Below are 24,339 nucleotides of genomic sequence, written 5' to 3'. Positions count from 1 at the left end.
TGACTCCTGTCAGACTTCATCTCCCTTTGTGTAGCTCCACCTCAGCCCCTGCCTGTTTGCTCCGCATCTCTGTCCCTCCATCGTCTCTCCTGCAGCCCTCCATCCCTCCCAGCATCCTCCCACTTCCTCTCCATCCCTCCAGCTCCCAGGCCCGCCCCCTGCCCCCGCTCCTCCCTCCCCCCTCCGAAAGGGTTAACTTTGGGGAAGGGCCCGGAGTCCCCGGATGGTGATGTCAGCGTGCGGGAGAGAAAGGACGAGGTGGCGGGGGGGAGGCGGAGAGGAGGAGGAGGCGGAGGAGAGAGGGCGCGTGGGGGGGCGGGGGGGACCTCGGCCTGCAGCATCCGCCGGCCCGCACCTCAGACCCCCCCGGCGGGGGGAGGCGCAGGAAGGGGGGGGCCGGCCAGGGTCGGGCTGGGGAGGGGGGGCCGCGCAGCCCCCCCGGGCCATGCTGACTCCCGGGGCCTGACCCCCCCGGGCCAGCCCCCCCTCCCCGAGCTCCGCGGCCCGCCGACTGGGGGGGGCCCAGCCCAGCCCCCTGGGGACCCCCGGAGAGGTGGGGGGCAGCCGGGGGGGCCGGGACGGAGCGGTCGCCGGCCCCCACCGGAGGGACGGGGCGACCGGCCGCAGGGGGGGCGGCCGGGGGGCCGGTCGGGCCGGGACCAAGGGCATCATGTCGTCCGGGGGCAAGGAGGGGGGCGGGGGCTCCCCTGCCTACCACCTTCCGCACGCACACCCACACCCACCCCAGCACGCCCAATATGTGGGCCCCTATCGGCTGGAGAAGACTCTGGGCAAAGGACAGACAGGTGAGTCAGGGGAGGGGACACCTGGCGCGGGGGCGAGGGGAGATAGGGGGCAGAGGGCGGGACTCATGGGTATTCAAAGGGCAAGGGCTGGCCGCTCAGACCCCTGAGTCCCTCACAGAGAAGGGACTTGGGGTCCAGACTGCCGGGTGTCTAGGATGGAGGGGGTGAGGGCTCAGACTCTGGGGTCCTGGGGAGAAGGAAGCTGGGGGCCTGGACTCCTGGGAGGAGGTACTGGGGCCCAGAGGCTCCCACCCTTTGGGGACAGAGGTGGGGGGGGTCCGAGACCACAGTGGGAAAGGGACCTCGGCCTGCAGCCAGGGTCTGGGCCGGGAGCTGAGGTCCTTGGTGCAGTACAGCCGCAGGCCGGGGTGAGGTGCTGGGATGGGGGTGCGCCTCAGGAAGCTGCTTCTCTCTGCACTGTCCTCTGGCCTAGGAGGGCCTCTGTTGGGGTTACCGGGGGACTGACGCTGGGGCGATGAGGTCTACAGCATTCTGCCCCTTCTCCAGCATGCTGGCTCAATGTGGGGGCCAGGAATGGAGAGGTGGAAAGGTGGATGCAAGTGGCAAATCCCTCAGGAGTGGCTGTGGATTGGGGGGGTCATCTTTCACTGCTCCTAAACCTCTGTAACCTCTTTCCTGCCAGGTGGGAGGTGGGTGGGCGTAAGACAGGAGCTGAACACCTGTGTTCTGGGTACGAGGTTCAGGATTGGGTCCAGGATCTCTATGAAGCTGAGGGTCAGGGCTGGGAGAGGATCAGACTCCATATCCTAGTGCAAAAAGTGTGAAGGTGTTGCTGACCTGAATTCCTGAGTTATGGGGGAGGAAGGGGCCATGGACCTGGACTTGGGAGTCTGAGGGAAGAGGGGCTGGGGGCTTGGACTCCTGGATCTGTGGCTTTGGGGCTTACCCTTGGGGAGTGGGGATACCCTTGGGGTGTGCATGCTTCCAGCTACAGCTGCTATTAAAAGAAGGTCAAAGAAGGGGATTGAGAGGTCGGTTTGAGAGGAGGTGGAGGAGGATGGTCTGGGAAGGGGGCAATCATAAGATTATATTCCTTGAGAGACATGGTGTCTCCAGAAGATTAAAGGGCAAAGAATTCAAGGAAGTGATGGGTTGAGAGAGAGAGAGGTTTGTTTGAAGAAGGCAGATTGGAGGAGACAAAACTACGGAGATTCAGTGAGGCAAGACTATGTGGAGAGATGAACTTAAGTTGAGGGTAGCTGTGGAGGGAGGGGGAGGCAGGTAGGTGGAGGGACAATCAGAAGGAACAGAATTGGGCAACAGGGAGCCAGAAGAGAATTGCGTTTGGTGGGAACGGCGGCTGTCAGCCCCCAGGTGTTCAGGTGAGAGTGATTCAGGCCACTGTTAAACAACCAGCAGGGGAAGAAAGAGGAAACGGGGTGGCAAGGGGGGCTTAGGAACCAGAGGCGGGGAGAATGCCCTGGGAGCGCACCCCACATTTTCAATCCCGATCCCCCAGGTCTGGTTAAACTCGGGGTCCACTGCATCACGGGCCAGAAGGTTGCCATCAAGATCGTGAACCGGGAGAAGCTGTCCGAGTCGGTGCTGATGAAGGTGTGTCTGTGCGCTGGGGAAAGAGGGGACCCTTTGGGGCTGGGGGCAGGGAGGGAGGCAAGGCTGACCTCCATTCCTTTTCCCCCAGGTGGAGCGGGAGATTGCCATCCTGAAGCTCATTGAGCACCCACATGTCCTCAAGCTCCACGACGTCTACGAGAACAAGAAATATTTGTAGGTATTTATAGACACCCAGCCCCCCATGCGCTCTCCCCAAGTTCCTAAGGGGGTACATTTCCAGAAACAAGGCATGGAGGGGCCTGGGGAAACTTGAGCTCTCCTGGCTGGGCCACTGAAGGCCCAGTCCCTTCCTTACTGCACAAGGACAGCCCCCGCCACACACTCATAACACTCCTTGTTCCCACACTGAGCTGGCCTGACGCTACGGGCCGATTGTGCGCCAGCAACAGGACAGCTAAGCCTGAGCCATCCCGAGTGGGGGACACAGGCTGATCCTCCCCCTTCCTCTCCAGCCCCAGTCCCGCGCCCTGTTGCGCTGCAGGGAACACTCGATACTGGATCATCTTGATGCCCTCAGCCAGACCCAACTTGCTAAGGGCAGATCCCTTTCCTATTTGCTAGGGCAATGGGGCCTAGCAAAGCCCCAGGCCTCTTCCCAAACCCCCTCTCTGGAGCATTGGAGGCTCCCTTCATCCCCCAGCATAACTCTGGGTGCTATGACTGGACACCCCAACAATGGTCTCCTGGGAGTTCTAAGCCTGCATCTCAAAGTTGATTACCCGCCTTAGGATTGGGGGTGGGGTCCAGCTGTCCGGACTCCAGACAATAGACCTTTGTCTGGGCTCTGGTGACCCAAGGGACAGCTGGACTGGGCAGCGAGAGAGGGGACAACCCCCTGCCCCCACCAGGCAGTCCCCAGGATGAACCAACTCCAGCACCCATCAGGTGCTAGGGTGGATTTCCCTAGGAAGGAAGCTGGCCAGCCCCAGGTGCTCATGGGAATTGTAGTCCTCAGGCTTCCCCAGGTGTGGCGGCAGGGAGGGGCCATTGTCCCTGATTCGTGGAGCTATCACTCTCACTCCACCGTCCCTGTGGGGAGGGAGGGCCCATGGGAGTTTGTGCTTCACAGAGGAACCTTAGTTTTCCAAGAGCTCATAGAAATTGAGCTTTTGTTTTCCAGGGGCTGATGGGAATTAGAGGTTTAGCGTCCCAGAGCCTGAGGGGATTTGGAGTGTTTAGAATCCAGGTGGCTGATGGGAATTAGAAGTCTCTATGTCCCAGAGGCTTATGGGAGTTGGGAGTTTTTAAGCTCTCAGGAGCAGAAGGGAGTTGTAGTCTTTTACTTCACAGAAATTGACTTAGATTGGTGCACAAGGCACTCGTTTTTGCCAAGAGTTAATGAGAATTCAAGTTTCTTCATCCCAGAGGCTTATGGGAATAAGGGGCTTGGCTTCCCAGAGGGTAATGGGAGTAGGTAGGGGTTGGGGTGGGGGTCTTTATTTCCCAAAGTCCTGTGAGAATTGGGGGTCGTCTCCAAGTGCTAATGGAGTTGCATTATCTCCTGAAACAACTAGGAGTCAAAGTATTAATACTCCTGAAGTTGACATGGGAGTCTGTGCTGCCCGGGGCTGATGGGAATTGAATTTTGGCTTCCCAGAGGCTGATGGGAATTAGTGTCTCTTTCTCTCAAGGACTGATGGGAATTGGAGTCTTTACCTCCCAGGGGCTGATGGGAGTTGTAGGCTTTAGCTCACAGATGTTGACTGTTCATTTGGTACACACTGCAAATATCATTATCCAAAAATAGATTAAAATTCCATTATCTGCATCCCAGAAACTAATAAGAATGAGAACTTTGGCTTCCCAGAGGCTGATGGAAATACAGGGCTTTATTTCCTAGGGGCCTATGAGAATTGGGATCTCTGACCTCCAGGTGCTAATGGAATTGCCTTATCTCCTGAGGACAACTAGTCAAAGTGTTGACCCCTGAAACTGACATGCTGACTAGGGCTAATGGGAATTGAGTTTCTGCTTCCCAGAGGCTAATGGGAATGGGAGCCTCCTCCTCCCAGGGACTCATGAGAATTGGGATTCTCTGCCTCCAGGGGCCAATGGGATTGAGGTCTTGTGCGTTTGGAAGAGGGAGACCAGGCTCCTTGGTCCTCCACATGCCCCTTCCAGCCCTCTGCGTCCTCCATGTCCCCCAGGTACCTGGTTCTGGAGCACGTGTCTGGAGGTGAGCTGTTCGACTACCTGGTAAAGAAGGGGAGACTGACCCCCAAGGAGGCCCGGAAGTTCTTCCGCCAGATCGTGTCGGCGCTGGACTTCTGCCATAGCTACTCCATCTGGTGAGGGGGCAGCTTGAGAGAGGCCAGAATGAGCACTGCCCAGAAGGCAGGCCCTTGGGAGCACATAGCAGGCTGAGTGGAAGCCAGAGTCCTGCAGCCCCCAAGTAAATCTTTTATCCCTTTTTCAAAATTGGGATATAATTCTCACATAATAGGGAATTCCCTGGCGGTCCATTGGTTAGGACTGTGCACTTCCACTGCAGGGGGCATGGGTTCGATCCCTGGTTGGGGAACTAAGATCCCACAAGCCCCACGGCACGGCCAAAAAACAAAACAAAAAAACCCTCACACATCATAAAATTCACCCCTTTAAAGCGTACAATTCAGTAGGGGTTTTTTTTTGTTTTTTTGTTTTTTTTGCGGTACGCGGGCCTCTCACTGTTGTGGCCTCTCCCGTTGCGGAGCACAGGCTCCGGATGCGCAGGCTCAGCGGCCAATGGCTCACGGGCCCAGCCGCTCCGCGGCATGTGGGATCTTCCCGGACCGGGGCACGAACCCGTGTCCCTTGCATCAGCAGGCGGACTCTCAACCACTGCGCCACTAGGGAAGCCCTCATTGTGGTTTTGATGTGCATTTCCGTGATGGCTAATGATGTAGAACATCTTTTCATGTGCTTATCGGCCATTTGTATATCTTCCTAGGAGAAACATCTGTTCAGATCCTTTGCCCATTTTTAATTGAGTTATTTGTCTTTCTGTTACTGAGTTGTAAGAGTTCTTTATTCTAGGATAAGGGATAATTCTAGGAATAACTCTTAAGAGTTACTTATTCTAAGAACAAATCTTTTATCAAATGTATATTTTTCAAGTAATTTCTCCCAGTTTGTGACATGCTTTTACATTTTTATAACAATATCCTGTGAAAAGCAAGAGTGTTACATTTTGATGAATTCCAGTTTGTTGATTTTTTTTCCTTTTACAATTCATGCTTTTGCTTTCCTATTTAAGAAATATTTGCCCAGGGACTTCCCTGGCAGTCCAGTGATTAAGACTCCACACTTCCACTGCTGGGGGCACGGATTCAATCCCTAGTGGGGAACTAAGATCCCGCCTGTCGCGTGATGCAGCAAAAAAAAAAAAAAAAATTGGGGGCTTCCCTGGTGGCACAGTGGTTGAGAGTCTGCCTACCGATACAGGGGACACGGGTTCGCGCCTCGGTCCGGGAGGATCCCTCATGCCACGGAGCGGCTGGGCTCGTGAGCCATGGCTGCTGGGCCTGCATGTTCGGAGCCTGTGCTCCGCAACGGGAGAGGCCACAACAGTGAGAGGCCCGGATACCGCAAAAAAAAAAAAAAAATTTGCCCAGCTCAAGGTCACAAAGGTTTCCTCCTGTGTTTTCTTCTAGAAGTTGTATAGTTTTAGCTCTTGCATTTAGGCCTAAGAACCATTTTGAATTAATTTTTGTATATGTTGTGGGGTAAAGGTTGAGGGTCATTTTTTTTTTTGCACATAAACATCCATATGAAAAGATCTTCCTTTCCTCATTGAATTGCTTTCAGCTCTCAAAACAAGATATTCAGTATGCATCATTTTAATGATTAATTAAGGTACAAAATAGATGCCTCCAGTTCATCTTTCAGCCTCATCTGTTTGCACACCTCCCTCTCTGGGATGGGGATCAGGGTGGAGGGGCTGAGACCTGGGAGTGAATCTTGGTGATGAAAAGGCAGCCCATTTAACTTGTCAACACCTTAAGTGTCTAGACTCTGACATTAAAAACACTGGCCTCCAGGGGGCGATAGTCAACAGATTTAACAAGTATGACCCAGTTAAGGACCACTTCCAAGAGAAACTAGAATCTTCCGCCCCACCTCCCCCAGACATTAACCCTTACATCCTGAGGAGTTTGTCCCCAGGGTGGGGGGGGGGGACCAGTGATGGGCTTGGGGTGGCAGTATTTTTTTTTATTATTCAGTATTCAAATATTTGAATGTTTTAAGAACCAGCTCAGTATCATCTGCCTGCTTACCTCAAAATATCTCACTTCACACATATTCAAATATTTGTGGATAAAATGATACACTGTGTGGGGTCTCCTACGGAATCGTCCAGTGGGGGAAGGAGAGCATATGTAGGGATAGAGATAAGAGAAGATTTGCCCCGAATTGATAATGGGTGAAGCTAGTGGGTGGGTACATGGGGCTTCCTATATTCTCATTCCAACCTTGGGGCATGCTTGAAAACGTCCCTAGTTAGAAGTTTCCAGACATGTCCCCCTCTGAGAATAGTGAATGGGGCCTTAGCTTCCGGGAAGAGGGCAGAGGCCTGAGTCCCACCATCCTGTCTCAGCCACAGAGACCTGAAGCCTGAGAACCTGCTTCTGGACGAGAAAAACAACATCCGCATCGCGGACTTCGGCATGGCGTCCCTGCAGGTGGGGGACAGCCTCCTGGAGACCAGCTGTGGGTGAGTGGGGGCCTGGCCTCCTACGCCTCAGGGAGGGGGTCAGAAGCCGGCCAGAAGCTCATACCACCTCTCTCTCTCTCAGGTCCCCTCACTATGCATGCCCAGAGGTGATTAAGGTGAGTGAGGGGCAGGTGGAGGGGAGAGAGGAGCGGAGGGAGCCTGGGAGAGATGAACGTCATGGCTGGTCCTTCTCCCTTCCAGGGGGAAAAGTACGATGGCCGCCGGGCAGACATGTGGAGCTGTGGAGTCATCCTCTTCGCCCTGCTTGTGGTAAGGCGTTCCTCACCTCTCCTGCCCCGTTCCTAGAACAGTCCTGCCTGGTGGAAGCATAGAACATTTACTTCCATCCTCACCTCAGGGGTTGTTTCCCAAATATTTAACTGGTACCAGGAAGGTGGGGGTATTCACAACAGAGCAAAATCCTGGGAGCACCCCTCTCTGTGCCTGGAGCTAACTGTTCAGTCACAGAACTGTGAGATAGCCCAGGCGGGTTCCCCGGAAAGGGATGGGGCAGCCAGGAGGACTTGGAGCACTTGGGAAAGTGGTTGTTTACTAACTGATCCTGATTACAGTACTGTAATGATTAATAGAACCAGACTGGGGAATATCAGCCCAGCTCCTACCACAGGGCCTTTGCACCTGCTCTTCCATCCCTGCCAGCCCGGTTGCTCACCTAGTTAATACTAGACTTCTTTTAGCTCTCAGCTCAATTGTCGCCCTTCCAGGAAGCCTATCCCGGCCCCCTTCACTCCTCCCATATGGTCAGATTTCCTTGTGGTAGGCTATCTCCTTCCTGGCAGCTAACAGAGTTGTCATTGTGTGTGTAACTCCTTGAGGGATATCTCTCTGTGATTTCCGCTCCTCTGCAAGGCATTGGATTTAGGGCCCACCCTAATGCCTGCACGATTTCACCTCCAGATCCTCAATGAATTATATCTGCAGAGACCCTATTTGTAAACAGGGTCATATTCTGAGGTTCTGGTAGACATGAATTTTGGGGGCACACCACTCACCTTGCTACACCCCCAGATTCCCATAGGCCTCACTCATCCTAGTCTGTGCTCCAGTGTCACCTCAATCACTCCATCACTATTTAGCTCCCTCACCAGCCTCTCCCACATGGGGTGTGAACTGTAGGAGGGCAAGGGCTTGCTTTGTTCACTCCTAGATCCTTGAGCTGTAATGGACGCTCACTTTTTTAAAATGAATGAAGATTACCCCTCCTGAAACTAGGGAGAAGCATGTTTTCATTTTTATTTGTTTATTTATTTATTTTGCCACAACTTGTGGGATCTTAGTTCCCAGACCAGGGATTGAACCTGGGCCATGGCAGTGAAAGCCTAGAATTCTAACCACTAGGCCACCAGGGAACTCCCTGGGAGAAGCATGTTTTTAAAGGACAGCCTCCAAGCTGCGGCCCCAGCCTCTTAGGCGCTGGAGCCAGACTGCCCATTGTCAAATCCCTGCTCCGCCACTCAGAGCTAGATGGTCTTGGGCAAATTGCTGGATGGCTCCGTGCCTCAGCTTCCCCACCTGCAAAGTGGAGGTAGTAGTAGCTCCCTACCTCTTGGGGCTTGCGGCGAGGACTAAATGTGTCAATGCGTGTGAGGCGCTTAGGCATTCGCCTGGAATCAGCTCTCGTAAGCTCTGTGTGTGAGGGGTCTGTTATTTCTCACAGGGGGCTCTGCCCTTCGACGATGACAACCTCCGCCAGCTGCTGGAGAAGGTGAAACGAGGCGTCTTCCACATGCCCCACTTCATTCCTCCAGACTGCCAGAGCCTCCTGAGGGGGATGATCGAAGTGGAGCCGGAGAAAAGGCTCAGCGTGAGTTGGGGGGGCGGGGATGGAGGGACAGTGGGTGGTGGGGACAGAATCCCTAGGGGAGTCATGAGGATGGATTTCCAGACCTGCCCGTCAGTCCCTGGGGTGACGGCTGGGAGGGGCATCGCTGGCCGAGCCCTGGCCCTGGGGTCCTGCCCACCTACCCCGACACACACACAGCGGGAGTGCGCATGTGCTTACCGGCCCTTCTGAGGCGGAGCGGAGCGGGGCAGGTTGCCACTGCGCATGCGGGACCCGTAGCCCGGCCGGTCCGGAGTAGTCAGAATGCGCCGCACAGCCGCCACTAGGGGGAGACATGAGCTGTCGTGCTGTTGTACTGCCCTTGGTTGGGGGAAGGGGAGGGAAGGGGGCACGTTAGGGACCCCCAGCATCACCCAGTCTGCTTTCACTGCGTGCCTACTGTGTTCAAACGATCTCACTTCTGCTCCTCTACGACCCACGCCCCTCACAGCTGGAGCAAATTCAGAAACATCCCTGGTACCTGTGAGTATGGGGGAACTGGACACCTGGGTCCCTGGCAGAGGGAGAGGACCCCAAATATCGTGGGTTCCCAAAGCAGGAGAGCCGGCTAGGGGGCGGAATGCCGAGGGTCTTGAATAAGGAGGGGCTAGGGACTCGAACTTCTGGGTCCTAGGGCAGGAAGACAGGTAGAGAAGAGGTTGGGGCCGAACTCCTGGGCCTGGACTCCTGGGTGTGAGGGGGGAGAGGCCGGGGCCCGGACTCCTGGGTTCCCAAAAAAGGAGCAGGCTGGGTCCCGAGACCCCTGAGTCTCCGCTGAAGGAGATGCCCGATTCGCTACAATTCTTCTCCTCCCCAGGGGAGGGAAACACGAGCCGGACCCGTGCCTGGAGCCAACCCCAGGCCGCCGGGTGGCCATGCGGAGCCTGCCATCAAACGGAGAGCTGGACCCTGATGTCCTGGAGAGCATGGCTTCACTGGGCTGCTTCAGGGACCGCGAGCGGCTGCATCGCGAGCTGCGCAGCGAGGAGTAAGACCCCCCCCACACTCTAACACATAACACCCTGGCCACATGGGGTGAGCTGCTGCAGCTCTCCCGACAGCCGGCAGGGGGCGCGCCGGAGCCTTGCACACTTGCAGACTCCCCTGATGGGGAGGTCCAGGCCACTAGAAAGGGCGTGGCTCACAGCTCCCCCGAGGAGCTGTTCTAGGGGGAACCTGGAGGGGGTGGTAGGACCAGTGGGAAAAAGAAACGATGCTGAAAAGTATTAATAGATGGTGAGGCCAACTTAGTGCCTCACGTAGTGCTTACATATAGTAAGTAAGTGCTCAGGTGTTAGCATAATTATTAATAACGTTGAGTAAAATGAGGCTGAGATGTACACTGAGACAAAGGGACCAGCCCTATTGATACCTAGGAGAATGGAACCGTAGACAGGGAAACTGAGTGGACTGAGCCCCACAGAGCCACAGACATAGGCAGGGGATGAGACCATCTCTGGGGCCTGACCTTTGACCCCAGTGCTCTCCTACCCACCCCCCATCCCCCATAGGGAGAACCAAGAAAAGATGATATATTATCTGCTTTTGGATCGGAAGGAGCGGTATCCCAGCTGTGAGGACCAGGACCTACCTCCTCGGAATGATGTTGGTGAGAAGGGCAAGGCTCAGAGTCCAGACCCCAGATTCCTGAGGGAAGAAAGTGCTGCAGGCCTTGAGCTTCTGCGTTTAGACTCCCTGACTTGCTCTGTGACCTTTGTCAAAACCCCTCTCCACTCTGAGCCTCAGTTTCCCCATCTGTACGAGTGCCATGTACAGCTGGACCCGTGTATCTTTTGATTGGGTTGAAACTCTCGGCCCTCAGACCCACCCCGGAAGCGTGTGGATTCCCCCATGCTGAGCCGTCACGGGAAGCGGCGGCCAGAGCGGAAGTCCATGGAAGTCCTGAGCATCACGGATGCCGGGGGTGGTGGCTCCCCGGTGCCCACCCGACGGGCCCTGGAGATGGCCCAGCACAGCCAGAGGTGGGAACCCCTGCCCCTCCAGTGGGATCCACAGCCCTGGGTGGAGAGGGAGTTCAGGGCTCTAACCCCATACCCACCTCAAAGGTGCTGTGTGATTGGGACAAGTCTCCTCCCCTCTCTGGGCCTCGTTTCCTCATCTCAAAGGAGTGTGGAAGGCAGAGGACATCTGAGCCTTCTGAAACCCTCCCCCCTGATTTTTTTGTTTCTTAATCTGTCCTGAAAGCAGATCCCGTAGCGTCAGTGGAGCCTCCACTGGTCTGTCATCCAGCCCTCTGAGCAGCCCAAGGGTAAGGCCAGGTCCCAAATGGATTAAGAAGGGGTAAGGGAGTGAAGGCACTGTGGAGCAAAGATGAAACAGCAGAAATTACAACTCCCATGAAGTCTTGGGACGATGCCTCCTTGCCCCTAAAGGGCCAAAGACCCAAGGCCTCATTAGTATTTTAGTCCATTGGCCATTTCCCACCTTAACAGGATTGCGTTTTCAGTGTGTCTGAAGGGTTCCATTTATCCAGTTAACAAAAGCTAGTTGAGCGCCTACTGAGTACTAGTCACTGCTGGGTTTACAGTCAGCATGATAGAAAAAGTCCCTGCCCTCCCCCGCAACAGTGGGGGTTGGGGGAAATAATTGGACTACAAGTTCCAGCATGCTTTGGGGTGCACCTCTGTGAGTGTGTGCTAGTGGGCCTAGAGCCTCCTGAGAGTTGAGTCCACCCTCTCACCCGACTCCACCACTCTGCAGAGTCCGGTCTTTTCCTTCTCACCGGAGCCCGCTGGAGATGAGGCCCGGGGTGGGGGCTCACCGACTTCCAAAACGCAGACGCTGCCTTCTCGGGGCCCCAGGGGTGGGGGCGCCGGGGAGCAGCCCCCTCCCCCCAGTGCCCGCTCCACACCCCTGCCCGGCCCCCCAGGCTCCCCACGCTCCTCCGGGGGGACCCCCTTGCACTCGCCCCTGCACACGCCCCGGGCCAGCCCCACTGGGACCCCAGGGACAACACCGCCCCCCAGCCCCGGCGGTGGCGTCGGGGGAGCCGCCTGGAGGAGTCGTCTCAACTCCATCCGCAACAGCTTCCTGGGCTCCCCACGCTTTCACCGGCGCAAGATGCAGGGTATGGAGGTCCTTTGCGGGTGAAGGGGGTGGGGATGCGGACTCCTGAGTCCTAATATGGGGGTGGGGGCTGGGGTCTAACATCTGTGTCCCCGGGAAGGAAGAGGCTGGCGGCCTGGACTCACACATCCTCAGTGAAGATGCTGTTGTGAGCAGAGATTCAGGTGTTGGGGAGAGAAGAGGCGGGGCCTCCAACTCTGGAGGAGGAGCTCGTCTGAAAGACACGCCCCCTTCAGTGCTCTGGCTCACCTTCCCATTGGCTCATAGCTAGCAAGCCTCACCTCGGGAGGCGTGGCCTAGCCAGGGGCCCATCCCTAGAAGGAACATCATGCCTGTGCCATTTGGGGTTTAGCTGCTGGGAAATGAATAGACTCTGGGGTCTGGAACCTCTGGTTGGAGGCTACTGCTGGCCTGTGTGCTGGACACCAGGATGATGGACATATGTTGACCATGCTCTCCCCTCCCCAGTCCCCACTGCCGAGGAGATGTCCAGCTTGACGCCAGAGTCCTCTCCAGAGTGAGTCTGACAAGGAAGGGAAGAGGGGCCTGAGGGGGGATTTCATTCCCTTAGCCCCCTCCCGACCCACCTCCAACCATCCCCTCCCACTCAGGCTGGCAAAACGCTCCTGGTTCGGGAACTTCATCTCCTTGGACAAAGAAGAACAAATATTTCTCGTGCTAAAGGATAAACCTCTCAGCAGCATCAAAGCGGACATTGTCCATGCCTTCCTGTCGGTGAGGGTCCTGGGTCCCCATGCAACCTCGCCGCCACAGAACTACAAATCCCAGCAGCCTCTGGGGTTCACCACCTTAGCACTGGCCTGAGTTCCACCTGGGGCTCATGAGAATTGTAGTTTTACAACCCGAGTTGGGTTTGGTCGTTGTGGGGGCATGGAGGCAGGAGAGGTTTATTGCGCCCTGGGGCTTGGAATTGGTGAAACAGGATCCTGAATTACAATTTCCCACATATTAGCATCCACCGAGGACTAGTGAGTTGCCATTTCCCTACCACCAGGTCTGAGATTGGCAAAAGGAATTACTTTTTCCAGTGGACTCTAGGGCTGTCCACTGGGTCCTGTGGTTTTTTGCTTTAGGGGCTCATGGGACTTAAAGTTTCTGAGACAGATGTGACTTTAGCCAGTGTTTGTGGAGGAAGGAAGTTTGTTTCATGTGGTTCTGGAGCCTGGGGTTGGCACCAGATATGAGAGTCCTTATTACTTCAGGATTCAGTTGCTCAATCATTCCTCTGATACCTTGTTTATAAGGCAGAGAAAACTACAAATCTCAGCGGACAGTGGGGCCTCCCAATGCCTTTCCTGTTATTCTTTCCCCCTGGTGGCTGAGGGAACTGGTAGTTCCTTGGGCAGAGCTGGTCATAGAGCTGCTCATCTGTCTCCTGGAGTCAGGTCGCTGAAATCACCCCCTCCTTTTGTCCCCCACCTCTCTCAGATCCCCAGCCTGAGTCATAGTGTGCTGTCACAGACCAGCTTCAGGGCTGAGTACAAGGCCAGTGGTGGCCCCTCCGTCTTCCAGAAGCCCGTCCGCTTCCAGGTGGACATCAGCTCCTCTGAGGGTCCAGAGCCCTCCCCCCGGCGGGACGGCAGCGGTGGTGGTGGCATCTACTCTGTCACCTTTACTCTCATCTCCGGTAAGTTTCCCTTGGTGCGGCTGCCCCCAGCCTGGTGTGTGGGATGCTCAAAAGAGCTGAGATAGGGTAGCAGCCCAGGAGGGCAGCAAGCAGGAGGAGGAGATGGTGCTGACTCTGTGAGCCCTGTCCTCTCCCAGACCCCCCCACACACATCCTCTCCTTCACAACATGCCAAGTGCTTTATGTGCACTACTTCCTTGAAGCTTCCCAGCAGCCTTTGAGGTTTCACAGAGAAGAAAACTGCATCCTAAAGAGGTAAATTGACTTGGCCAGAGTCACACGACAGACTGTGACAGAGCTGGGGCTCAACCGAGGCCTCCTGACCTCAAAGCACTGGACTCTTCCTAGATTAAGACTGTGGTGCTCTGCTGTCAAAACTCATTCCTACACCCAGAGCAGACATCACCAATCGATCACAACACTTCTTTCTGCTGAGCTCTGCTGCAGGCAGCCACAGCCAATCAAGAGTTGGCACAAGAGGTGAAAACCACAGAAGTGCCTTGCTTCCAATTCTACTTGGTCCCTGAGTCCTGATAACAAGAGTTTGGATAATGAGGAATACCTCTGTTTGTTGTCCTTGCCACCAATCTTAACATGGCACATCTGGGAGATGAGCTTGCTCCTAGAGTTTTTAACCAAGCTGCTCTGGGGCACTGGGGAATTACATCACCAAAATGAACTATGGCTCCTTTTTTTTTTTCTTCTTTAAAGACTAACATGCAGAACTTTCTCAATGTTAAGATTTTTTTCCCTCCCATTTATTTTTCTTACGTTTCTGGGTCTTCATGGCCTCAACTAGAACCCGTTTAAATAGAAAACAACGCACGTCATTATTTTAAGTCGAATCTTTCTTAGTCCCACTTGCAAACCATGAATTTATGCCCAGCCCCAATAGGGAGATTTTGAGGCAAGGGAGAAGAGTCGTTTACTGGGTGGAGGGACTGGTTCCACAGGGTGGGAGCGCCTTCCCTGTCCCCAGCCTCAAGTCAGTCTTACTGATGGAAAAATTAATCAGTCCATCTAAAAAAAAAGAAAATTTTATTCAAGGCAAACTGAGGATTATAATTGGGGAACAGCCTTTCAGAAAGCCTTAGGTGATCAAATATTTGGTCCCTCGATGCAAAGGTGGTTGCTTACTTGCCCTGAGTCCATCCTGTCCCTTGATGTTGAGTTTTAATAGCCAAGTTATTTCTTTCCCTTTAGGGGGTTGTACTAGTAAGATGTCTGGCACGGACTAAAGGTCAATTCCAAGTTGTCCACTAGGATTTACGCCACTTTTATCTTGCATTTGCATTGTGCATGTTCATTATTAGGCAGTAAATATAGGCCTCAATTAACAAAACTAGAATTTAATATCCACTGAAATGTAATCTTTTTCTTTCTAAAATTACTCTCACTTCTACCAAATATAGCCAAATTAAGACTAATTTGTTTGCAAAATAAGTCTGGTTAATTGACCACATAAACTGTTTTATTTATTTATTTATTTATTTTTCTTACTTTATTCAATTTATTTATTTTTGGCTGCATTGGGTCTTCATTGCTGCACTTGGGCTTTTTCTAGTTGCGGCCGGCAAGGCCTACTCTTCGTTGTGGTGTGTGGGCTTCTCACTGCAGTGGCTTCTCCTGTGGCGCATGGGCTCTAGGCACACGGGCTTCAGTAGTTGTGGCACACCAGCTCAGTAGTTGTGGCACGCAGGCTCAGTAGTTGTGACACACAGGCTTAGTTGCTCTGCGGCATGTGGGATCTTCCCGGACCAGGGCTTAAATCCGTGTCCCCTGCATGGGCAGGCGGATTCTTAACCACTGTGCCACCCGGGAGGCCCCTATTTATTTATTTACTTACTTACTTATTTTCTGGCCTCACCACACAGCTTGTGGGATCTTAGTTCCCTGACCAGGGATTGGACCCAAGTCCACAGCAGTGAAAGCTCACATCCTAACCACTGGACCGCCAGGGAATTCCAAACATAGACTGTTTTAAATTGGCTGTGCTGGAACTTTTCATAAAGGATCTCAGATTGAATTTTTTTTTTAAGAGTATAGTTGATTTACAATGTCATGCTAGTTTCAGGTATACAGCAAAGTGATTGAGTTTTACATATGCATATATTCATTCTCAAATTGAACTTTTTTTAAAGATTTATTTATTTTTTTTATTTTTTATTTTTTTTAATTTTTGGCTGCATCGGCCTTAGTTGCAGCAAGCGGGATTTTGTTAAGGCATGCGGGATCCTTCATTGTGGTGCGTGGGCTCTTCGTTGCAGAGCACAGGCTTCTCTCTAGTTGTGGCGTGTGGGTTTTTTCTCTTCTCTAGTTGTGGCGCCCGGGGTTCTGGAGTGCGTGGGTTCTGTAGTTTGTGGCACGCGGGCTCTCTAGTTGAGGCGCACAAGCTCAGTAGTTGTGGTACGAGGGCTTAGTTGCCCCGCAGCCTGTGGGATCTTAGTTCCCTGACCAGGGATCGAACCTGCATCCCCTGCATTGTAAGGCGGATTCTTTACCACTGGACCACCAGGGAAGTCCCTCAGATTGAACTTTTAGAAAACCTCTTGAGACCAGGAAATCCATGCCAAAGATGTGTCACAGATTCCACCCGAGATATCTATGTATTTGGATGAATTCCTCTCTTTTTGAGGTCCCTAAAATACTTTAGGCTTCTTGCACCTGTCAGGAGGTGGCTTTCCTTATCTACCTGAGAAAGCTGCTGGGAACCTAAGAGTTTCCAAAATCTAGAGACAACAGGTAAAGAGAAAAGATACATGTTTCAATTCTGCTTATAAAGGAATAATTTACCAAATTGCTGCAAGTCAAGTCATAATTAGGTTGAGGGGAAGGGTTTCCTTATATCTGGAAAACACAGATTAAAAACCAGCAATATTTCAGGCAAAACCCCCAAATTATAACCATATTCATCAGTTCTCTCAGTCCTATGTGACTAATTCTTGATCTTAATCTTCATAACAGTTTTATGAAGCCACCAGGTTTTCCATTAGTATGCTTTAATTTCTTACCCAGTTCAGCAGTATGATCTGAAAGTTATCAGAAACCTGTACTTGGGCTTCCCTGGTGGTGCAGTGGTTGAGAGTCCGCCTGCCGATGCAGGGGACACGGGTTCATGCCCCAGTCCAGGAAGATCCCACATGCTGCGGAGCGGCTGGGCCCGTGAGCCATGGCCGCTGAGCCTGAGTGTCTGGAGCCTGTGCTCCACGACCGGAGAGACCACAACAGTGAGAGGCCCGCGTACCGCAAAAAAAAAAAAAAAAAAAGAAACCTGTACTTGTCAAACAGTCCTTTCTATGAATCTTCTTGACGAAAGCATCAGAGTACTTTTGGCAAAAGCATCAGAGTACAACAATAACTGTCTATAAATGACAAAAGACTTTAACAGTCAAGGTTAAAGACCTGTTTCCAATGCGATTGACAAATGAACTTTGTTACTGCTGTGACATACGTTTTAAAATAATTACTAGAATTATGATTGATAACATTTTATCAGGACATACCAGATTTTTAGGAATTCCATATAATTTCTAGAATATATATATATTAATGACATTTGTCTGTGTGATACAACCTAAGAAATTTTATAACCTCTCATTTGACAATGCTTCTCATGTGATTTAACATACAAAATAAACTTAATTAGTTTAATATTTCTCTCTGAGATGCTCCAGGGGACCTCTCTGAAGCATCCCAAAGTTAGCTAGCGGTCAAAAGAACTGCGGTTAGAATTTGATATTTGGAAAGTTCGTCAAAATATCAAAAAGAGGACTTCCCTGGTGGCGCAGTGGTTAAGAATCCGCCTGCCAATGCAGGGGACACAGGTTCGAGCCCTGGTCCAGGAAGATCCCATATGCCGCAGAGCATCTAAGCCCGTGCACCACAATTACTGAGCCTGCACTCTAGAGCCTGCAAGCCACAGCTGCTGAGCCCGTGTGCCACAACTACTGAAGCCTGCTCGCCTAGAGCCTGTGCTCCGCAACAAAGAGAAGCCACCGCAATGAGAAGCCTGCGCGCCACAAGGAAGAGTAGCTCCTGCTCGCAGCAACTAGAGAAAGCCTGTGCGCAGCAACGAAGACCCAACGCAGCCAAAAATAATTAATTTAAAAAAAATCAAAAAGATTTCAAAACAATTGGTCAAGTAGGACATAGGTCACTGTATTCACTTAACCAAAGTCACAAAAAAAATTTCAAAAGCAAATACTGAAAGTTGTAACAGATTACCAGCTAAAGAAACTTTACAATCTGTTTTCAAAAGCAGATCAATATTTTCAGAAAACTTTGTCCTCTTAATAGAGAGAAAACCAAATTCAGGTTTTGTAACACTTTAATACCAAAATTCATTTACGGGAATTCCCTGGCAGTCCAGTGGTTAGGACTCGGTGCTTCCACTACTGAGGGCCTGGGTTTGATCCCTAGTCAGGGAACTGAGATCCCACAAGCCGCACGGTGTGGCCATAAATAAATAAATAAATATAAAATTCATTTACTTAATTAAATTCAATTTAATCTTAGCCAATCCTGAACATGCACGGAACTTTTTCCTCGGGGTTTCTTTTCCCTTAACAAAAGGTATTTCCATTCTTTATACTGTCTTTTACTGAAAACATACCTGCCACTTTTCTTGCATACTGAAACGTTTATTTTGGTAGCTTTAGTTACATATGCATAATTCTTTTTTTTTTTTTTTTTTTTTTTGCGGTATGTGGGCCTCTCACTGTTGTGGCCTCTCCCGTTGCGGAGCACAGGCTCCGGATGCGCAGGCCCAGCGGCCATGGCTCACGGGCCCAGCCGCTCCGCGGCATATGGGATCCTCCCAGACCAGGGCACGAACCCGTATCCCCTGCATCGGCAGGCGGACTCTCAACCACTTGCGCCACCAGGGAGGCCCCATATGCATAATTCTTAACCTTAAAACTTAGTTTCTAGCACAAACTAAGTAGTAAGCAAGTATGAACTTTTACATTAGCATCCCATAGGGTAGCAAACTTATAAATACTGTTTATAGTTTCTAGAAAAAGTGGTTTTTTTTCCACAGAAAATGTCTTAGTGTGGCATCAACCATATTTATTTATTTGTTTGTTTGTTTGCGGTATGCGGGCCTCTCACTGTTGTGGAGCACAGGCTCCGGATGCGCAGGCTCCGGATGCACAGGCTCAGCGGCCATGGCTCACGGGCCCACCCGCTCGGCGGCATGTGGGATCTTCCCGGACCGGGGCACGAACCCGTGTCGCCTGCAACGGCAGGCGGACTCTCAACCACTGCGCCACCAGGGAAGCCCAACCATATTTATTAATAGTCCTAATTACCTTTAGTTTCTCTGTAAAAGGAAGCATATATTCAGTAATTACTGTTCCAGTATCTTATTTAGAAAGGATCTGGATATTCAATGGATTCCTGTAGTTTAACTTAGTTTAGCAAAACTCTATGAAGTTTCAAGTTATCAAAATCTGGAGAGACTGCTTTAGATAGACATTCCCAAAACATAATTTTTCCTAAAGAGTTTACCTAAAAGTGCTTATCTCATTTACATCTATTTTATTTACTGAAAAGTTTCGTCACATCTAGTTATTTTTCTTGCTGACAAACTTTGTAACAGGAATAATATCTCATTTATTTCATTTCTAGTAAACCTAGGTGCAATAAAAATATTACACTTAACGCTGATGACTCTAAAGACATGTCTGTCTTAATGCAACAAGCTTCAGCTAAATTTAGTACCAGATATTAATGCTATACTCAATATTTCCCAGTTCACGCAAATCTGAAAGTCATTGGGGTTCGTTTTTTTCTATTTCTGAGAATTTATATAAAGTGCCTAATTTCCTTTCCTTGTAAGTGTAATTTCCACTTACAAACTAATTTTGGCAATAACACGTTTTCAACACACGTATACAGATACATACAAACACACAGACAGACACCCCACAGTTTCCATTCCAGAATGTCAGCTATGAATCAGTTACAAAACAGGTTGGATTCAAATTACCTGTCTCCCTTTTGTTCTTTCTTTTTATGAGTTACCTTTCCTGAAATTTGCATTTTAAAAAGATGGTGGAATTAAGAGTTCCTGGAGGAGACCAGGTAGCATATTTGCATATCAAAGGCATAGGAGGAGAAAGGCAAGTTCTCCTAGAAGGACTTTGTTCTCTTAAGGCCAGAATTTTTTTTTTTCTCCAGTACTTAACAAGCCTCTTAAGATAAAGAGGGAAGGTTTTGGGAGTGGTAAAAGGATTGGTGGGTTTTGGATTGTTTCTGGAGCCGCACCTCTGGTCCTGTAAAGACTAGATTTGTAAAACAAGGACAGTTCTTAATTCCTAAAGAATTGGGTGGCCACCTCAGTGTTTGATCAATGGACTGACATACCCATTCACCTATGTTGGAATGTTTTACTTTCCCTCGTTTAGCTTAGGTGAGAAGACACCCCCCACCCCCCATATTCCTATCAGGCTCCAAATTTCAGCTGTGGTCAGTTTAGTCATACTGGTGGCCTCCCATCTTGGTAATCCATTTACAAACACTTTTGAGCATCCTCCCTGGGTTTTAAGAAATTGTTTAACTGTGGCCAGTCAGTTAGGCCTTTGATCTGAAGAGGCTCACCTACAGCCTCAGGTGGTCCCATTTCTAAAGGTAACCATTTAATGGCATCGTCAGAGTGGACAGGCACTTCAGACAGGATTATTAGAATGAGTACTAAAATAAAGGAGGATAGGGGGAGCAGTAAAGCTTTAGTCACCTTTTATATCATTGATCTTTCATTAGCCTTCTGCAACAAATCTTTCAGAGACCTTTTTTTTTTTGGCCACATCATACAGCTTGCGGGATCCCCGAACAGGGATGACCAGGGATCGAACCCCGGGCCCCTGCAGTGAAAGTGCTGAGTCCTCACCACTGGACCACCAGAGAAGTCCCTCAATGAGGCTATTTTGGAATTTTGAAGACTTTCAAAATTCTAAGTATTAATGAAAATAGGAAAATAGGATGAGAGGTCTCTAAAATTTTACAGTTTAGAAGTTTTCCCAATTCAAAAGATCCTAGAAGCTAGCGCTACAAATATTTTCCCCTGCTAACCTAATTTTAAAAAAGAGAAAAACTCTTAACTACTGTCGTTTCCAGTAGACCCTGCGGACAGAGGTCCAGGAGACTGCAGGGTTTAACTGCGCATGAAAAATCAGTTTTGGGGTGCTTAAAGGAGCCCATCTTGGGGACTTCCCTGGTGGTCTAGTGGCTAAGACTCTGTGCTCCCAATGCACGGGACCCAGGTTTGATCCCTGGTCAGAGAACTAGAACATGCCGCAACTAAGAGTCCGCATGCCACAACTAAAAGATCCCACGTGTCGCAACTAACACCCAGTGCAGCCAAATAAATAAATAAATATTTTTTTAAAAAAAAACGAAAAGAAACCTATCTCGGCCATTTCAGGACAGATTTCCTTTAATTCCAATTAAGTAGTTGCAAACATACATAAGCGCAGCTGGTATTCCCATTGGTGGCTGTCTGAACGGGAGATGTTTGGCCTTTGAGGCACAATTTCCCATTACTAATGTCTAATTCAGCCTAATGTCTAATAGCCTAATTCAGATATGAAATATGATCTAAACAACTTTCTGAGGGCAGTGTGGTGGATTGCATGTGCACTGCATCTGAGTCTAGCTCCCCAAGGAGTTACCCGTGGGTTACTTCGACGCTTTTACCTGTCTCAGTTTCTCCCTGCAACAGCCTAAAACCATCACAGGTGCTCGGAGTTCTAGGTTATCAGCCTCTGTTGCCCATCCCCCCTCACACCTCCACGAGCAGTATTTACTTAATGGTTATGGTGGGTCTCCCTTTTGCTTAAGAGCTGAATAATTCAGTCTCTCATTTCACTAGCAAAAGTTTTGTTCAGACCGCATAGCAACTTGTTTTTTTTTTTTCAATTCAAGCCAGATTTCTTTATTTTATTTTATTTTTTATTTTTTGGCCTCACGGGGCGGGGGGGGGGGGGGCGGCATGCGGGATCTTAGTTCCCCAACCAGGGATCTAACCCCCGCCCCCTTGCAGTGGAAGCCAAGGAGTCTTAAACACTGGACTACCAGGGAAGTCTTCCATTCAAGCCAAATTTAACAAAAACCCAGCCACCTAATGTTTCCCTGGGCCTCTTGCCCAGACCCCCCGGTCCTGCCTAGGGAATACACCAGTGCCCCTTAAGACTCCAAGTCTTAAGTGAAAACAGCTCGAATAAAATTTTCAGAATCATCACTCAAACAATGAGATCCAGCTATCAGGAAAACTCGTCAGAACACCTGAGGAGTACTGAGAAGCTGGGGGGAGCCCAATGGGCCCATGCTGGTACTTAGCGTTGGTTCCAGTAGACTCCAGGTGCCCTCTGGTGGGTGTCTCTCATATCCTGCCGGCTATGCCATGCACGGCAACGAAAAAATTAATCGGTCAATCTAAGAAAAAAGTGGAAAACTTTATTCAAGCCAAAGTGAGGATTGTAACCCAGGAACAGCCGCTCAGAAAGCTCCGAGACTGTTCCGCCATCAGAGGTCAAACCACAGTTACATAAATTTTTGAGACAGAGGGCTGTACATTAAATGGCGTGTTATTGACAGTTTACACAATCCAGGTACAAAGCGAGTAGTGGGTCATGGGTCTTCGTGGCCCCTGACAAGATTAAGAAGGTTACCTCCTAAGCAGGTGTGGTTAATGCAGATGCACAGCACACACTAAAGGGGAGGGAGGAGGCCCAAACTGGCAGAGAAAATTGTTGTGTTTGAAGTTTCTCATCTTGTTGTAAAATATGGATTTTGTTTCATCAGTCTGTTTCCCTGCCCCTTCCAGGTCCCAGCCGTCGGTTCAAGCGGGTTGTAGAGACCATCCAGGCTCAGCTGCTGAGCACTCATGACCAGCCCTCCGTGCAGGCCCTGGCAGGTGGGAGGCACCTTGGGGCACCCATGGGGCGGAGGGGAGACTTCCTGGCGGCCAGGTGCTGCGGGGGGGGTGGTGTTACTGGCGAGGCTTCAGCTGTGGGGCAACAGGGCCCACCTGCTGTCGCCCTTAGGTCCTACCTGTAATGCTGGGAGCAGGTTCCCAGAGAGGCTGGGGCCTGAGCTCCGAGGGAACCAGGCCATCCTGAGCCTGAGAAGGCCTCACCAGGGAGGGAACCTCCAGGGATCCCTAAGGGGATGACCCATCTCTGTCTTGGAGGTAGCGGAGCTTTCCGCTAACAGAGGCTCCTGGACTGTGTTCTGGAGGAGGGTGGCCGGCCATCCTGGTTTGCTCAGGATGGAGAGGTCCCTGGGATGCAGGAGTTTCAGTGCTAAAACTGGGACCAGTTGGTCATCCTCTCTGCAGATGCTCAGACTCTTCTGGCCTTGCTGGGCCTGGCTTTCAAGGACTTGGGCGTCCCCCCAGGAGCGGGCGAGGTCTGTGCTCCAGGGGGAAGGGACTTCCCTTCACCCACCAGCCCTGGTCATCGGGAGCAGAATTCCCTAGCAAACAGGGATCAGCGAGGCCAGGGTCACAAACAACAAACTGCATAGTTCAAACAAGTTATTATCATACGGTCCTGGAGATCAGAGGTCCCGCATGGGCTAAGCAAGCTAACAGCAAGGCGCCTGGAGGGAGGGCCTCAGTAGCAGGGAGCTGGAGAAACTCCACCTTCTGTCATTCTGGTTCCCCAGGGCAACCAGAAGTGAGCAAGGCCCCCTGAACCTCTCCAGACCCGGTTGCCAAGGAAAGCTGGCCTTGACAGCCAGAGTTCCTAAAAGGGCATGCATTCAAAGATGTAGGACGCACAGTCACCCAGGGCCCGAGCCACATGCCTTATAAGGGGAGTGGGGCAATGGGGGACCTCTGGGTCTGCCCCAAAGAGGGGGAGCCCCATTGGTGGCTATGGCAACAAGGCCTCCAGCAATGAGTGTCTCTCCAGGGACCGGCCTCTGCTACAGGTACTGTTCTGGGTCCTACAGAAACTACTCTGGGGCAGTAAGGCCCCACAGAAAGCTAACCGCAGTCATGCAGGCCCAGCTGGGAGAGCCCGAGACCCCCAAACAATCTGCTGTGGGCTCCACTGGGCCCCATTAACAACCAGTGGAAAGTAATGGGGCCCTTTGGCCATGATCGGGGGACTCAGACGGTGCTGTAACCAGAGTCTCTGAGGATGTCTCCTGAGCTGGGCCTGCCAGGTCTCACTGGGGCGTGGCCTGACTGCCAAAGCCTTAGGTTTGGGGGCGCCTGGGACATGTGCCTTGTTGGTCTAGGGAAGCCAGGCCTGGTTGCTGGCGTGTGTGACCCCTGGCAGCCACCTCCCCTGCTGGAGCACATCCCTGGGCTCGGTACCCCTGGGGTTCCTGAAGCCAGATCGCTTCCTCCCCCACAGACGAGAAGAATGGCACCCAGACCCGGCCTGCCGGGACCCCACCCCGAAGCCTGCAGCCCCCGCCCGGCCGCCCAGACCCAGAGCTGACCAGCTCTCCCCGCCGAGGCCCCCCTAAGGACAAGAAGCTCCTGGCCACCAACGGGACCCCCCTACCCTGACCCCAGGGGGCCGGGGAAGGAGGGGTGCCCCCTCCACCCCCCTTCCCTGCCCCCCAACTGTGAATCTGTAAATAGGGCCCAAGGAGTACGTAGGGAGGGGGGGAGACACAACAAACCCGGCCTTGCCCTGCAGGGATAGGGCTC

The 24,339-nt window shown here is 51.7% G+C and overlaps 1 protein-coding gene across 3 annotated transcripts; it reads left to right on the top strand.

Annotated features, from left to right (window-relative positions):
• The first annotated feature begins 344 nt into the window (after positions 1-344).
• On the top strand, positions 345-24,337 carry BRSK1 (BR serine/threonine kinase 1). Of its 3 annotated transcripts, none has more exons than XM_060085215.1 (19): positions 345-806; positions 2,287-2,381; positions 2,470-2,555; positions 4,550-4,690; positions 6,979-7,095; positions 7,178-7,211; positions 7,297-7,365; positions 8,774-8,920; positions 9,390-9,421; positions 9,756-9,926; positions 10,450-10,547; positions 10,761-10,920; positions 11,147-11,207; positions 11,660-12,026; positions 12,494-12,542; positions 12,637-12,760; positions 13,475-13,673; positions 22,498-22,587; positions 24,038-24,337. In XM_060085215.1, the coding sequence occupies exons 1-19, from the start codon at positions 671-673 to the stop codon at positions 24,193-24,195; spliced, it is 2,334 nt and encodes a 777-aa protein (XP_059941198.1). In that variant the 5' UTR covers positions 345-670; the 3' UTR covers positions 24,196-24,337. The 3 variants fall into 3 exon arrangements, with proteins under 3 accessions (XP_059941198.1, XP_059941197.1, XP_059941199.1); XM_060085214.1 differs by having other exon boundaries at positions 11,144-11,207; XM_060085216.1 differs by lacking the exon at positions 345-806 and having other exon boundaries at positions 2,294-2,381; positions 2,470-2,559; positions 11,144-11,207.
• Positions 24,338-24,339: the final 2 nt, after the last annotated feature.

Source organism: Mesoplodon densirostris, chromosome 19 (genome assembly GCF_025265405.1).
Source record: "Mesoplodon densirostris isolate mMesDen1 chromosome 19, mMesDen1 primary haplotype, whole genome shotgun sequence".
Taxonomy (NCBI): domain Eukaryota; kingdom Metazoa; phylum Chordata; class Mammalia; order Artiodactyla; family Ziphiidae; genus Mesoplodon; species Mesoplodon densirostris.
This window is presented reverse-complemented; position numbering and strand designations above follow the sequence as displayed.

Bases quoted from the DNA above. Each gene is read 5' to 3' on its own strand.
- BRSK1 (XM_060085214.1), top strand. From the start codon at position 671: ATGTCGTCCGGGGGCAAGGAGGGGGGCGGGGGCTCCCCTGCCTACCAC. The intron at 2,556-4,549 runs GTAGGTATTTAT...CATGTCCCCCAG, and splicing joins TACGAGAACAAGAAATATTT to GTACCTGGTTCTGGAGCACG. The intron at 4,691-6,978 runs GTGAGGGGGCAG...ATCCTGTCTCAG, and splicing joins TGCCATAGCTACTCCATCTG to CCACAGAGACCTGAAGCCTG.